The sequence below is a fragment of the Strongylocentrotus purpuratus genome, unplaced genomic scaffold (assembly GCF_000002235.5).
Source record: "Strongylocentrotus purpuratus isolate Spur 01 unplaced genomic scaffold, Spur_5.0 spur5_scaffold_7, whole genome shotgun sequence".
NCBI classification, from domain to species: domain Eukaryota; kingdom Metazoa; phylum Echinodermata; class Echinoidea; order Camarodonta; family Strongylocentrotidae; genus Strongylocentrotus; species Strongylocentrotus purpuratus.
The window spans coordinates 1,885,786-1,902,118 of NW_022145613.1; the positions used below are offsets into that span (position 1 = coordinate 1,885,786).

The following is a 16,333-nucleotide window of genomic DNA, read 5'->3' on the forward strand; positions in this document are numbered from 1 at the left end:
TTCTTTTCTTTTCTTTCCCCTTTTTCTTTTTTTCTCCTGGAGCCCGTCAGGGGGGGGGGGCACTCTGCCCCCCTGCCCCCCCCCCCCATAGGTACGCCAGTGGTTGGAAGCTTGTCGAATAAAATCAATCAATCAATCATTATCACAGTTTTTTTCATCATCAAAACCTAATTGGCTTTTTAGACCAATTCTCGTCCCGGCCTTCCTTTTCCACCGGCAGCCTCAAGTTATATTTGTTCTTAAATGAAATATGAAGACATTCAGACAACTAGGTTACAAAGATAATTAATTTCATACACTTTAACTTTCTTTTGAAGTTGAATTAAATTAGATAAACTATTAAAATTGCCATTATATTAAATAGCATATAGATCTATATTTTGACAATTTAACAAAAATCCTTACGGGAAACTTGGATCTCAATAAATTCGAAATTATTCGATTTCTCTATCCGCATGCATATTTATGTATCTGATTACATTTTTTAACGTTAATTTTTCATACTTTTATAATAACTCTTGATAATGTCTTTGTTTTAATTGTCAGAATCACCATCATAAGAAATCCTCTTTTTTTTACCACAACTTCTATTCCTATAGCCTGCATGCACCAATCGAATGCACCTTCCTATCCGGCTACCAAACAGCCAATGAATATCGCCGTTACTTCGCATGCTAATGGCAGAAAAAAAAAAGTAATTATGCGATGCGGATACATTTGTTCGGTGTTAAATTCGTAAATTTATCATTTTGGTAGTTTTAGATGTCTCGAAATTCCAAGATGACTACTGTTCACTTTGTCGTTCATCCATTACCTGGTACAGAAGACCAACTGAATGACAGGTAAGGTTGTTTTTATGCAATTTTCTCGGACATTTCTATGGCACGATGTTAGACTTCGCCACTTGCGGGTAGTCCCAAGCGTATTAATCTGCGTTTTGTCTGACGTGTAATTTATGACCGATTCAAACTCGACAAAGAAGTGCCGAAGCACTAGGGAAATTTGGGTCCAGATTAGTTCGACCTTTTTCTGTTTCTTTCCCTCTAAGGTTTTTTCTGTCTATGTAAGTCATTACAATTCTTCCAAATGGAGGGTTTGCTGCGTGAATCAAAACATTATGTGAGTGTGATTGTGTCCAACTCCAACATTTTTCAAAATGAGAATGAGATTGAAAAAAACAATTTGGCAAAACAAAAGTTGGAACATATCTCATGGTTCAAGAATTTAGTTTGTATTTATTAAGAGTTGCAGTTAGATGATGGATAACCATTTATGTAGACCCATACAACTCTAACAGAACAGCTGACTGATCCTGAAAGCTGAAGATAAGAAAGAAAAACTGAAAAGGGGAAAGAAATTGAATCGAGTATGAACGTTATGCATGGTGGAGAGCTCTAGACTATGTCTGGCACCTAAATGATATTTGAAATTGATAAGAATTTTCTTTTAAATTCCCCCAATACTTACTTTGATATTAATCCTTGTTATCTAAAGAGTAAATGTGCCAAAACGTGTGTCAATTTAGACAAGAACAAAATCATTTTGACATGGCAAAAACAAAGGTCAGAGGTTCCCATTTCTGCATGTTACGATATGCGATATCTGAATATCCGGTATCCGTTGTGGTTGAATAAACAAGATGTCTACCATCACAAACCTGACTGCCGACTCGTATATTATCATGAGTATCTACCAATTCTAAGACCCTCAAACTCATCACTGCACACCTAGACTATTCACTTAATATGCAGTTCGGAATATTTGACATGAACGTCCATCATTTCAACTTCAAGACTTGTGAATAAAAGTGTTAAAAAACTAGACATTTCTCACAAGTTTTCACTTGTTTTTTCCCAACAAAAAATATGGGCATATTAATAATAGGAACGGATATATTGTGTTACTTGTTTTATTTTATTAGAATAACGCAAATTTGCATAAGCGCAGACAAGGATACTGCTCCAGTGGTATGGTGGTGGCAATTTTTTTTTTTTTTAAATTATAAAAAACATGACGTCCGAATGTTTGAGTATTGACTTGTAAGCCTGGGAGTGTACCCGGGTACCTCATTACACTGTTGTGCACAGCCTTATTGCATATAATGTACAAGTACCCCACACACGTCATTCTCTCAACAAAATGTGAAATAGAAAAAAGAAATTAAAAGATGAGTGAAAGATCATTACATGCCCTTTATTTCTTTCTTTTTTACAACAGATTGAGAGAGTTATCTGAGAAGCTGTATAAACAACCAGCACCATGGTAAGTATTTGTATACAAATTCTCTTCTGGTAAAAAAAACACAAATCCTAATGACTGTTTATCTTGAATGTGCAGGGTTTATTAGATGCTATGACTTTGTGAGTGATATGGAGGAGGGGTACATTTTTTCATTATTGGTCCTAACTCCAAAGTTACACTGACCTTTGATATTCTGAATTATTTTCTTTTGGAAGTTAGATTCATGTATCAGATTCGTTCTTACATGGGCAAGAATTATTTTACACTATGATGCCATTTAGGTTTGGGATCGAGTGAGCCAGTCATTACTTAATTAAACACAAAATAATAATCTGGCATCTTTCCAATGTTTTCTTTTTCTGTACTTCGGGCTACATATATATCACCTGTAATAGAAAGCATTATTTTATAAAAGCTATTATCTCTCAAATTGGGCTGTCAAGACTGTCTATGTACTTGTTAACAAAGACATTTGCTCACTTGCATGATCAGCATAATGGTGATTTAATCTTATCAATTTCCAATTAAATTATTCAGTGCTTCAGGAGTTTTGCCCCTCAAGAACCTTCCAGTGAAAAGCATAACTGTAGGACCAAACCATGCTGCATTCCTTCTAGAGGTAAGTATGATGACATCTCTTCTACCTGTCTATCTGTGCCTTCTTTTGTCTATCTATATTTCTATATGTTTATCTCTCTCTCTCTCTCTCTCTCTCTCTCTCTCTCTCTCTTGTGCACTTTCACTTAGCTTTTGAAATTGTGTATTTTACCTTGAATGTCTGAAATATAGAGTTGTGAAGTAAGATAATTATACTTAAATAGGGTACATGAACTGTTCTTTCTGTCAATCCACAGATATTCCATCAAACTGTACAAGACTGATAATCAATGTATGTAAATATAGCCTGGTATACTTACATCATGGAGCTATATAAGAGAGAGCTCCATGCTTACATCTGAAAGTAGTTCAAATACATGATGATGATGATTATGATGTTGGTGATGATGATGATGATGATGCTGTTGATGATGACAGTGATGGTGATGGTGATGATGCTGTTGATGATGATAATGATGATGATGATGGTGGTGGTGATGATTATAAAGATGATATTACCTCTGTCATGTATTTACATGGAACTGTAATGTTACATGCACCTACATGTATGTATGTATGATTCCTTGTTTAGGATGGACGTATATGTCGCATGGGATTCTCTATCAACCCTGAGAAAGTAGACAGTGGTCCAAGCAAGAATGACAGCACCAAGAGGTAAGGTTTCAGATCTTCAATTTTTATTTGATTTAATGAAATTCACCCTTGCCAGAACATGATTTGAAAGCACTCAATAAAAACAAAAAATAAAAAACAGTGTCAATAATTTTGATTTCTGAGAACTACGGATATATTTATATTTTAATTAGTGACATGATTCATAACTATATTACTATGGATTATTATTAAAAATATTAAAAATAGCAGCCATAATATATAAATAGGAAAAAAGATTCAGATTGCCATTTGAAAATAAATTTTCCTTTAGCGTCATATAATTATATGATGTGCCTTTTATTAAAGGTGTTACATGTAAGATGTACATGTTATCTTCTTTCCTTTTTTTTTCTTTAGCAGCAGCAAGAAGAGTTGGACATCATCTGCCCAGTTATCTTCTAATCGTTCTTCTTCATTGTCATCTTCATCATCAAGGCCCACCAATCCACTTAACCCATGGCTCATCAATGCTGATGAACCCTCAGGAGTTTCATCAGGGTAGGAATTCAAAAATCTTCTCTTTCAAAAATTCTTGAGGATGTACTGTATTCCAGCATTGCCCCGTCTTACAAAGAGTTACGATTGATCCAAATCACTCGCAAGTCCTCCAATCAATCGCAAGTTTGCAGTCACCTACAGTATTGCTTGAAATAAAGTAGACACATTACCACCAAGTCACACCAAAGTCTATGGAACAATACATGCAGTCACGCGTGACACAGTGTGAGACTGTTAATTTTATTCCAAGCAATACTGTATCTCTTATGTACATAGTTGCGATCGATATCAATTGCAAATAAGTTGCTATTGATATCAACTCTTTGTAAGACAGGGCCCTGTAAGTTTTCCTGAAGATGACATTCTCTCTGACTCTGTGATATCAAAGAGAAGCATAAGTGATTTAATTCAAAGAATTTGTGTTCTTCACCCAGCATTGATTAAATGAATGTAAAAGTACAATGTCCTATCTGGTAATTAAAAGAAGACAAGCCAGGGTAAGCTACTTTGTGTGTTTGTTTAGAATTTTAACGTGTTTAACGTGTGCATTACTACCTCTCGTGCATTTGAGACTTTTTTTGGAGACTTTTTATCTCTTTGAAAATCCTCTTTAAAACTTTTTTTTAATTTCCTGAATTTTAGGAAATGGTCCTCTAACTGCCGTACCCCGTCTAACCGCACAACATCAAACAACAACTCGAGTGCATCCCGCAACCGAGGCCGAGTCATCCGTGCTCACTCTCGAGGTCGTGGTGGCGTCATAGTGGGTACCAGGCCAGTTGTCCCAGCATCTGTTGTCCCTGAAGAATTAGTGTCCCAGGCACAGGTAGTCCTACAAGGCAAAAGCAGATCAGTCATCATCAGAGAGCTCCAAAGGACAGTAAGTATTGTAGGACAAATGCTAAGGCAACAAATAGATAATACACTAGTTTAAACTCTACAAATTGACTGAAGATCTTGTTTTTCTCCTCTTTTTGTAAATGCCGTATTTTCAGACATGACTTGTAGTAGCTTTCCTCCATGCAAGTTTATGGAAGAACAAGGTTGGAAATTTGGAGGTAAAATTCAACGATTTAAATAAACCAAGAAGAGCATAGCTAACCACTAACAATAGTGAATTTAAGTAGAACTTTAGACAGTGTTTTTGCCACTGTATATGATACTTCAAATTCCTCATTTCTTGAATTTTATGTTTGTGTTTGGGGTTTGTTTGTTAAACAAAAAAAAGGAAAAGCTGAATCATTTTTTAGATGATGGTTGTTCACTACAGTTGCTCAGCCCTTAAACTGATTGAATGATTGATTACAACCAGGCTATCAACAGCCTCACAACCATGATAATGAGGATTGCAGTAATAGTGACACCTTTGTTTTCATTGTCTTTGAACAGAACCTTGATGTGAACCTGGCTGTGAACAACCTATTGAGTCGTGATGATGAAGATGGTGAAGATCCTGATGATAATGATACCTACCTGTCTGGTGGTGATGATTTGGTCTCACTCTTAGATGGTGGCATCCATTCTGATCATCCTAGTGTCATCATTGATGCTGATGCCATGTTCTCAGAGGAGTTCCTTGGACTTCCTCCATCAAGATCTAGAGCCAGAGGCTCCAGCAGTAGAGGTAAACCATCAATAAATCTTTCTTGCAGGAATATGGTATATGGCAGAGATGTCTTTTGATATATCCATGTTCCTCGTAAAACTGTATCAAAACATACAAGTTGTTGTGATTGCTTAAAAATGAAGTGATGCATGTTTTATTTAGAAAGACCGGTAGGAAGAGCTGGCATCATTGATAGAGTGCTGTTCTTGTTCAAAAGTTCATAGTGTCATATAATGTAATATAAATATTATCCTTATACTCATTAGCCTGTTTTCATAATTGTCTGCATTTATTCAAAGCAACTCTGATGTCCACCAATGTTTACCTTATATCTATGTAGATCGTGAGCGCGATGCCGAGAGAGATCCTCTGCTACGTAGCCGTGAGCGGCGCTGGCCTGAGATTGTACTGCGTGATACCGGATCAGGAGCTAGTAACATGAAAGCTGGTAGCTCGGAGGCAGCAGGGACATCGGACAGCAGACGTGGTGGTGCAGCTGGACACAGCCAGAATCCGGTGGTCATTGGAGAGGACTTGGAATGGTGGTCAGCAGAAAAGGTGGGCTGTTGACAAAAATTGACACCCCCTCCTCACAAAAAGCAACATATATTGTAGTGTGGCTAAGACATTTCCCACTTCTTTTCTTTCTTTCTTTCTTTCCTTCTTTCTATTTACACAGCAACTAAATTGTAGTGCACATAAGATAGTATTTTCCACTTTTTGATTTAATCACTTTGGCATTAATCCTGAATGGTAGATTTAGAGCCAGTAAATAAGCATTTTTCATATGCTCATATGACTTGATGAAAATTGTATGTAACAGTACATGACATGTTTTAAACCCCAAATACTAAAAATTTGTTTATTGATGTTCGAAGCAGTCAATTTGAAAGCAGTAAATGTTTAAAAAGTTGATTCCTATTCTTCACTGTTTTTTAACTTGTTTTGTTTTATTAGGGTGAAGACACACCACGGTTTGTAAGCATTGGTGCTATGTATTCTGAGCTGATAGCTGTAGGACAGAATGGTCATATCTACCAATGGAAATGGTCTGAACCTGAACCATACAAGAATCCTGAGGTAAGAACACATCAAGCATTGCAGTGTGCATAGTGGGGTGAATTCATAAAATATTTTAATACATTACTGTTGTTATACTTAATACAGCCTTTTCACACAGGGGTAAAATTCATCGCGTCTACAGCTGATTAGTTTAAAGCTGTTTAACTAAACAGCTTTGAAGTAAATTTTCCCTTTGTTTAACGTCGTTTATACGATGTTCGCAGCGATACGAAGTCGCAATTTATAGCAGGCTGCAGATACAAAGTTTGTATCTAGATAGCGACATTTTGTGTGTGAACGGATATACGTCCTTAACTGGGCGGAGCCAAGACCGGGCATTGCTCTTTAAACGCTCAGTAGGGCCATTGCGCATTTAATGCGCAATGGCCCTACTGTGTCAATGATTTTGTATCTAAAGCTGATTAATTTAAAGCTCTTTAAATTAATCAGCTTCAAAGAATTTTACTCCTGTGTGATTAGGCTGTTACAAATCTCTTATTTGCTGGAATTCGTCTCAACCTGTTGCTATGCATCATGATAAAGATGATAAAGGACCGCTAGGACCTATTCTGCCTCTTTTATTTATGTGTCAGAATACTGTACTTCACCAAGGTTCTCTTTCTTTTCTGCTTTGTTTCCATGTATAGAACACTGGAGTACATCATCCTAAGGTTCCATTCCTTGGTCTAGTAGGAGAGAAGATATCCCAGATAGCTACCTGCTTTGAGAAGTTAGCTATCCTCACTGAGTCTGGCAAGGTAAGGGCCATAATACATCTATTCACAGAGAACCAACAATATGTATATACCGGTGTGTTGGCTCAGTCAGTAAAGCGTCCGCCTCACAACCGAGAGGTCGTCGGTTCGAACCTGGCCGCGTCATACCAAAATTAAAAGACGGGAGTTGCTGCTACCTTGTTTGGCATTCAACAATAAGGGATAGAGCAACGTCGATCTGGTGCTGCTCAGTGGCTGCCGGGCTCACGATCAATTGGGCAAAAAGAATTTTCATTTTCGGTTAAACTTAATAAAATTTGGAGTGGACTTTAAAGATTATGTTGCAGGATATGTGAAAATACTAGTTATAGGCAATCCTTGTTTTCCAGTTACAATGCCTTACATTTTAATTCTTGCTATCAGCCTCCTAAAATTATGCAGACTTTTGCAGATAGAGGCCTGTAAAATTAATAGAGCTTGGTAAAGCTAATGAGAGATTGACGAGGATCCTTCCCCTGAGATTTATGTTAAAATGGTTCCTCTGCTTGAATATTACAAGGAAAGGTTAGTCTGATATGATAAGGATCAATAATTCTTCGTACAAACTATTCTACCTATCAAACAGATTGCAACAATGATAGATGAGACTCTATCACCCATAGCATCTAGACTTGAGCACCCAGCCACTTTATATCAGGAGTTTGCTTGTGATAAAGTTGTGTCCATTCACACCTGTGCTTTGTACACCTGCACATGGATGGAGTCTGGACACATCTACTGGTGGTAAGTCTAGGAACTCTTCTCTTCAGTTTGTTTTCATGTTTTGGACGATTCAACTATCGGAGTGATTGTAACTTTGATGTACAAAATCTCCTGATGTTATAGATTTGACTAGAAGAAAAAGTGTAAGAGTAAATATGTTTCAAAACACATGCACTTCCTAGTTTTCAAATGCTGACTGTTCTTAAATTTATTAATGATCATGTTGAATCATTGTAGATAACTATTTTTGTTTTGTTTTGTATTTCAATTTTATATGCTTATGCTATGTAAACGTGTAGGATCATTTTTACATGGGTACAATAGTGCAGAATTATGAGAAAAGGATTCCAAGCATGAATTGATGATTGCTATTTGTGTTTGTTTTCAGGGGTGTGTTACCATTGGCACTGAGGAGTAAGGTGTTGGAGAAGGCTAGAGATAGAGCTAGAGCTAAGAAACGTGAAGCTATGGCATCATCATTGTTGACTGCTGGTACACAGGTAAGGAACCTCCATAGACCCCTCCCTCTTTCCCTCCCTCTTCCCCTTCCTCCCCCCCCCCCCCCCCCTTCCTCCCCCTCCCTCTCCCTCTCCCTCTCCCCCTCCCCCCCTCTCCCTTCCTTTCTCTATTGTTTATCTCTCTCTCTCTCTCTCTCCATCCTTTTCTGTCTGTCTCTCTCTCTCTCTGTCTAATGACTTTGATCAGTAAACTTATTACAAAATTATGAGCTCTTTCTGGAAATACATCAGAGATATGACCGAGTGGGCCTATCTATTAAAGTAAAGGACACTAGAGAAAATGGGCCATAATCTTAATTTACATGTTTTTTCTCCATTTGACCCAAACCGTTGAAAAGAAATTTGCTCACTTCAAATTTGAATTTATCTCTGTAGGTTTGCCTGCGTAGCTGCCCCATGTACCACTGTGGTGCATTGGCCTTCAACGTAAAGAGTGCCCCACCACGGGTCGGCCAGCTAATGGACACCGCCTGGCACCTGACTGACACCTGCCGGTTCCGTATACGTCGCTCCTCCCTGGACCTGGGTGATACCACCACCACCAGTGGTACCTCTGCCGGTGCCGCTGTACCCTCCGCTGGTACCTCACAGGCCAGCCGTGAGACCAAGGAGGAAATGAAGGGAGATGGGGGGAAAGCAGATGCTAAGGGAGATGCTAAGACGGATGCTAATAGGCTAGATGTGAAGCAAGAAATGGGACCACCACCTTCACCTGCTTCTACCAGTAGTGATGTATCCATCGTATCAAGTCCAGCTGCTCACAGTAAGTCTGTCAAATAATGTTTGAGCCATTTTCTTTTTTCCCTTTTTGTACTTTTGTTTCTAGAAGAATGCATCTTAATTAGGAGGAATTTTTATGCATGCCTATACAAAAACATGATTTTAATGAAACCAAAAGGTAAGACGATTAAAGGTCTGATTTTGACAATTTATTATAGATTTGTCTCATATAATTTATTCATAATTTCATATTCATTTCAATTCCTAGGGAGGGGATCAAAGCGCCCTCTGTCGTCTCCAGCTAGAGAAGTAGAGAAGAATGACATTGAGGTGTGGGCTCTGACTGATGTCGTTTTTGTAGAAGATATACGCTCAGCTCCTATTGGAAAGGTGTTAAAGGTAAGAACTTTATTAAGTAGCACCATCGCAATGAGATACCAAAATGTGACCTCTGTTGGGAAGACGAATTCCATGGAATTGGTCATGATATGATCTGTCAATACTGTGGACAGAGAGTTTAATTTTGAAAATTACCATTACAATTCAGAGGTTTGGCATCTGTCAACTCTTATTATTTTTTACCTGAGCATAAGCAAAGAGTTTTTTTTAAATCACTGACTAAAAAAAACCCACAAAAAATTGACTTTGTTTTCCCACTAATTAACCCAAGGAACTAGATCTTCACCATGTGAATCTAGATCCAGCTAAGATAGATAAAATACACATCATTATTTATTTTCATTTCTATTTGCTATCAAATGATGTTTCAGGTTGATGGTGCTTATGCTGCAGTGAAGTTCCCCACTCTAGATTCCAACACCGAGTCTTCAGGGGATGTTGATTCGTTCCTACAAGACTGCAGACTACTTCGCAAAGATGAACTTCAGGTACTTGCAAAAGTTTCTCAATCACTACAAGACCTCATAGGAAACTAGTATTTATTTGGTTGCAATGAATAAGAATAACAATTGTATTGAGAATTGTGAAAAAAATCCTCATAGTGGTTTAAATTAGTAGTTTGACATGGAGCCTAGAAATGATAAGAGACATGTGTATTTTGAATGCGTCATAGAACTATTTTAAATCACGTTTGTTAATAATAATAATAATAATGATAATAATTATATTTAACTGAAATTGCTCTTGCCAAAAGGGATTTCACCAGCTGACTCATCAATTATATATTTTGATTGTATTTCTTTTTAGATTGTGAAGCAGGGCTCAGGACCAAAGGTGCCAGATTGTTTCCAGAGAACACCCAAGAAACTCAATATCCCTTCAAGTGGACAGATCCTTGCTGTGTCTGTTGATTTTAGAGGTATAGTATTGACATAGTTGTATCCTTGAATGAACGTACACTCACTTTAATCTATTAGGTATACCTGCTGAATATGATCTTTAAATGTATGTTTGCCACTCAATGTAGAGCTTGTGTTTCATATTTTGGGTTCTTGAAAAAGCTGTTTTATCTACAGCTTTCAAATTATTCTAGAGATCCCTTTTTTATTCAACTATTTTTAAGTAGACACAAGTGGTCCAATCTTCAAACATGGTTGTAAATTTGTTTCTTTTATTTTAACACATATTTTTAATGCACTATGCAATGAAACTTTTGAGTGTGTACTGATGTCCATATCAGCAAACTTGACACATTAGGCTGTGTATGTTACACTATAAACACCTTGGATTACAAAGAGTGAATATCTTGATGTTGTCTTTGTTCTATCAGGTGTCCATGTGCTTGTCAAGGTGAGATCAGAGCTCCTGTACCAGCTCTATGAGCTATGCTCCAGTCGACCTACAACAGAGAGTCCCTTTCCTACAGACACCAATGCTTTCATGGGAAAGAGCATTGATAACATCAGACTGCACAACCCTGGCAAGGTAAGGATAGTGTCAAAGAGACAACACCTTTTCCAGGTTTATTTCATATTTATTTTGTGTTTTTCCCAACCATGAATCATTATAGGCTTGCAATGCTATTTTTTTTTTTGCAACTTGGTTTGTATTGAAAGTTCTTGAAAAGAATGATACATATTTCTCGTTGTTTAAATGTTGAAGAGAATTTATGCAAAATGTATGCAAACCTATTGTCTTGTTCTACAATTGAAGTATATCTCATATCCACTGCTCATAATGTATATACAGAGACTTGTTGTAGTTGATCTCAGATGGTGAATAAGGTTTAGATTAGACAGTTTTGCTCAATCACAAATACAAGTATTGATTTTAAACCAACTTTGTTTTATTCAGGATTCTGTGACTCTTCTCCAAGATGGGAACAACACCTTGTATCCCCTGGCTAAGACTGCTACTGTGACTATCAGAGATCCTAACTGGGTAGATCTTCCACCCATACGCAGTCTGAGCATCGGTGTGCACCATCTCCCTCATCCTGGACAGTCTACTAACATCAAGAACAAAGCTGCTATCATGGTCATGGCCATAGAGGTATGTTGATGCTTCTCTCTTTCTCTCTCTCTCTCTGCCCTCATTCCCTGTGATGTCTCTCTATCTCTCGCCCCTGTTCTCCCCATCTCTGGTCAATGAATGTCAACATTTCATTACTATCATCAGATGATTTTGAAAACATCAGAATTTAGAAGAAGCAGATACACCATCAAATTTTGTGTTACTTTACCACAGGATTCAATGAGAAAAACTGTTCAACATGAACCAAAAAAACAAACTTGTTTGTCAATAATTGAGACATATTCTAGCAATTCTAGCAATAGTCAACTCTTTTGGTTTTGGCTACTAGAATTTTTGTGGACTTTGAATGTTTATTTTGAATTGTTATTGTTTCTTTTCTGTACACAGAACCAGCTGTTAATGCCTCATGTACTGAGATGTGATTATGAAGCAGTCTCTCACTTCCTCAGCAATCTTCAGTTAGAACCAAGTAAGAAATCCCATCAACACAGATTTGGCTGTATCTCTTTCAGGACTTCTCCATTCAGTTCATTTCAGTCAAGTTGAAATTTCTGGTATTCTCTGTTCTTAGTTAATAAAGTAGAAACAAATATTACTTCCCTACAAACATGGAAAAGGTGTCAGTTAAAGGTATAGAAGTTATCTTCGAAACAGGCGAAACAAAGTTAGAGTCGCCTCTTTGCAACCATCCCAGGAATTGCCCCGTGGACCTCTATGAACCTTTTTTTTCCAGACTTTTGCCTGTAAATGCGCTCATTAAAACCCTGTTAACCCTTACTGTACTGGGCTATTTTGAGCACCCTCTGACTGGGGGGGGGGGGGGGGGGGGGGCCTGGGAGGCCCCCCCCCCCCCTATGATCTCGGTCGTCGAATGTCCGATGAACACGAAAATTTGCATATTTGTAGATATTTACGTAAGGAACAAGATGGTATAATTAGTTTTTTCCTAATATGCAAATTTTTGTCGTTATAGCCTAATTAATTATGCAAAATGCTAATTTTATGCATTTTACAGAAAATGCTACATATTTGTCCGTAGACTTGTGAAGAATCTTGAAAATGTATTGAATTAATGTTTCCTTCATCTCAAATTCATGAGGTTTCATTATTTTCATGATATTTGAAAATGCATAGGTTAATTTGCATAAATTATGAATATGCAAATTACGCATTCATGACTATCAAATCAGGAACTATATTTAGGGAACTAGAATCATTACAAAAATTGTCAGACTCCACTTTTTGAATGTTGAAACTCATTATTCATATGAAACTTCTTTTCTAACACAAAATAGTTATTTGATGTACATGTAATTAATAATGATAATTTATGCAAATTTGATGCGATTTTCTACTATTTATTTTCTTATGTATTTTATTGTTTTTTATTTCTTATTATATCTATTGTTTTATTTCTAATGTATTCTTTTGTTCTGGAATACATCAAGTTACTCTGAGAAACATATAAAAGCAATTTTATATCAATTCATATCTTCACATTTCTGCTTGTACATGAATATATGCAATTATAGCACTTTTTTGATTGACATGCGCATACTAATTGTTATGTAACACCTTACAGGTATATCTGATTTTGACGAAAATGGTATCAAAATGTGCGCAAGACTTGAGGGAAAAAAGTCATGAAACGACAATTCAAAATTCCAAGCGGTTGCGGCACGATCTCCGAAAATGTCGAGGGGGGGGGCCTCCCAGGCCCCCCCCCCCCCCAGTACAGTAAGGGTTAATGTATAGGATATGAAGAAAAGGAAGATCAAAAAAATAAGTTGAAAACTGTTTCATACTTAGTGAGTACTGTAGAAAGGCACTAAGTTTCAATTAAAAGTCAACCTACTATTACATGACTTGCTGCAACTTATCTCAAACTTTATTTAGACCATTTAAGGTAGTAATTTAAAGCCCGTCTGCTCTAGTTTGGCCAGGGGGATTAGACCTTCCTGCATGGTCACTGACAGGTGGTTATCTCATCAAATCAGCTCTCTATTAACATAAGAAAAAGGGGATCATGGGGGAACAACAGGCACCGATTAGGCATTGTTTGCTATATAGATGGCGCAAGTAGCTATAAGTAGTGTAGTGGGGCTTTAAAGAAAGATTCTGATGATTGTTGTTTGTTTTCTAGATCCACTAGTGAAGGAGCAGAAGCTTCAGCATCTTGTTGAAGAGAGATGTGACGGAGGGAGAAACATCTTCCATGCTTGTGTCAGTCTATGCAGACCACTCTCTAATCAAACCAACAACTCATCAACTGGTAAGAAGATACTCATACGTTATGCATTGCTGTTTTGATAAACACCTATGGTATTCAGATCTGAATGTAGTGAAGAGAAGTACAATGGAAGGAGGAATATCTTTCATGCTTGTGGTACTATTTTGTTTTCCACTCTCATATGAGTCCAATAACTAATTCACCAATGTGATGCTGACAATACTATGGCTATTCTTTAGTGTAATTTCCAATGCAATACATGGAGAATTTCTTTCAGTAATGCAGTGTGCCTTATAAGTGAGAAAACTATTCTTCTGACAAGTACCTGTTTCAGGCAATGTTGATTTGTTATGGATCTATTGCTGTATACAATGACTAGATAAATGAATATATGAATAATTAAATAATGAATAATAAATGAATTATAATGAATAAATGAATAATAAATGTTGAATGAATGAATGAGTGATTGATAGATTGAATAAATGAATGAATGAATTGAATAAATAAAGTATCCTTCATATTAATGCTTATAAACTTTTACCTATGACAGGAGCAGAATCGAGTAGCCTAGCTACGTTGACGTCTGAAGTGAGCAGCCGAGCTAAGATGTTATGTAACGCCCTTCACACTCTCAGCAATGCTATAGCAGGAGCTGCTATGGCTTCAAGTAGCGGACCTAGTGCACACAGGTAAGTCACCATTCGCAAGTAAGACGTGATGAAATTGTTGACAAATTATTTATTTGGTATTATTTCAACAGGGTAGCCTCATCGGTAGTTAAAATACTGTTATACTTTGGGGCCCTTCATAACATAGATAAAACAGAAGACATACATTACATAGTATTTACATGGTAAAATAATAATCAGGATGGTTTTTCCAGGAAATTCAAACAAGTAAACAAGAAATTAAATCAATATGACCTACTCTAAACTCTAAAAAAATTACAGCAAATTAAAATATGTAAGAGTTATACTAATGCAATAGCACCTATTTAACAAATTGAAGAGTTTAGTTCATAAGGCATGCAAGATACATGTATCATAGCACACCCCATGACTTGTGTTGCTACAGTGTGTATAGTACCATAACAAGTGAGCAAGCAGTTTTGTGGCATAGCAGAGAGCAATAGGAAGGGTAGTTTGGACGATGTTGTTCCTTAATAGGATATTGGAATATATCATGTTAACATTGTGAACAACATCAACTTATTTCCACCTCTATTGTGTGTATTTTAGTATGGCTATGCGGGATGTAATGGGTCGTAGTAGCAGCAGCTCTGCCCAACCAGCTGGACCTAGTAGTTTACCAGGTGATGATGGTCGAGACTCTGCTTCATCTCCACTCCCCACGGCACCAATACCTACACTCAGCTGGCCTCCAGAACCATCAGGGCTATATATGGGTAAGATTACCAGACAATAAATATTGGGCTGCTGAAAAATAATTTGGTTACAGTATTATGGGGATTTTTTCCCATTTCACAATATCTTCATTGCTATATTTCAAGAACCGTTTTGGAGACAAACTTGGAACCTAAAGATTGCACAAGAGATAACCGTTTCCAGTTTAAAAGGAACATTATCTTGGAATGTGTGGAATGTGCAGAAACACAAAAGCTTTCCATAGTAACACATTTACTGAAGTGAGAGATTGTTTTTCACATTTTTTGTAGTCATTATATTCAAACTTTTTAATCATTGTTCATGGATATTTCTTTGATTAGAATAATGATTGGCAAAAATATGAAGAAAAATGGATAGCTGAAGATGTAATAAACCACCTTTGATTCACCCCAGTATTCTGAAAGATGTAATTCAATGTTTTGATTGTATAGACCAAGAAGAGGATAATCTGAGCCTTGGAAGCACCTCAGCAACGGTAGGCGGATCATCCAGCTCTCTGGCTAGCAACCCACCATCCTTAGCGACCAGTATGTCTTACAACCAAGCAGTAGCCCTGACACCAGAGGAACGTAGAAGCAATGCTCATAGCATCCTACGGCTGCTCTGTGAGGCTGCAGCTCTCACTGAAAAGCTACCAGACTTCTTGTCTGCAAAGTAAGCACCCTTGATGATGATGATGATAATGATTCACAGCATTTGTATGGCGCCATATATCTGTTTAAAAAAAAAACATTCAAAGGCGCTAGCTCTTTCAATAAAGTTAGAATTTAAATGTCTGAAGGAAGATGTGAGTTTTGAGTGAAGCTTTGAAGTGGTCCAGGTTGTCAATTTATTTCTTTGTATCATTAGAAATGATAATGTGGTTA

General features: G+C 37.1%; 1 protein-coding gene across 1 annotated transcript in view; it reads left to right on the plus strand.

Moving 5' to 3' along the window:
* Positions 1-656: 656 nt before the first annotated feature.
* LOC589748 (E3 ubiquitin-protein ligase UBR5) overlaps positions 657-16,333 on the plus strand; it is a 38,964-nt gene continuing 23,287 nt past the window's right edge. Inside the window, 23 exon segments of the mRNA XM_030974357.1 lie at positions 657-842; positions 2,218-2,262; positions 2,779-2,860; positions 3,431-3,513; positions 3,871-4,011; positions 4,654-4,891; positions 5,401-5,635; positions 5,958-6,175; positions 6,575-6,697; positions 7,327-7,437; positions 8,021-8,178; positions 8,546-8,657; positions 9,051-9,438; positions 9,664-9,794; positions 10,166-10,282; positions 10,602-10,713; positions 11,125-11,279; positions 11,649-11,846; positions 12,216-12,297; positions 13,972-14,100; positions 14,612-14,750; positions 15,300-15,466; positions 15,899-16,121. Coding sequence (XP_030830217.1) covers positions 763-842; positions 2,218-2,262; positions 2,779-2,860; positions 3,431-3,513; positions 3,871-4,011; positions 4,654-4,891; positions 5,401-5,635; positions 5,958-6,175; positions 6,575-6,697; positions 7,327-7,437; positions 8,021-8,178; positions 8,546-8,657; positions 9,051-9,438; positions 9,664-9,794; positions 10,166-10,282; positions 10,602-10,713; positions 11,125-11,279; positions 11,649-11,846; positions 12,216-12,297; positions 13,972-14,100; positions 14,612-14,750; positions 15,300-15,466; positions 15,899-16,121 — 3,467 coding nt within the window. The 5' untranslated portion in view covers positions 657-762.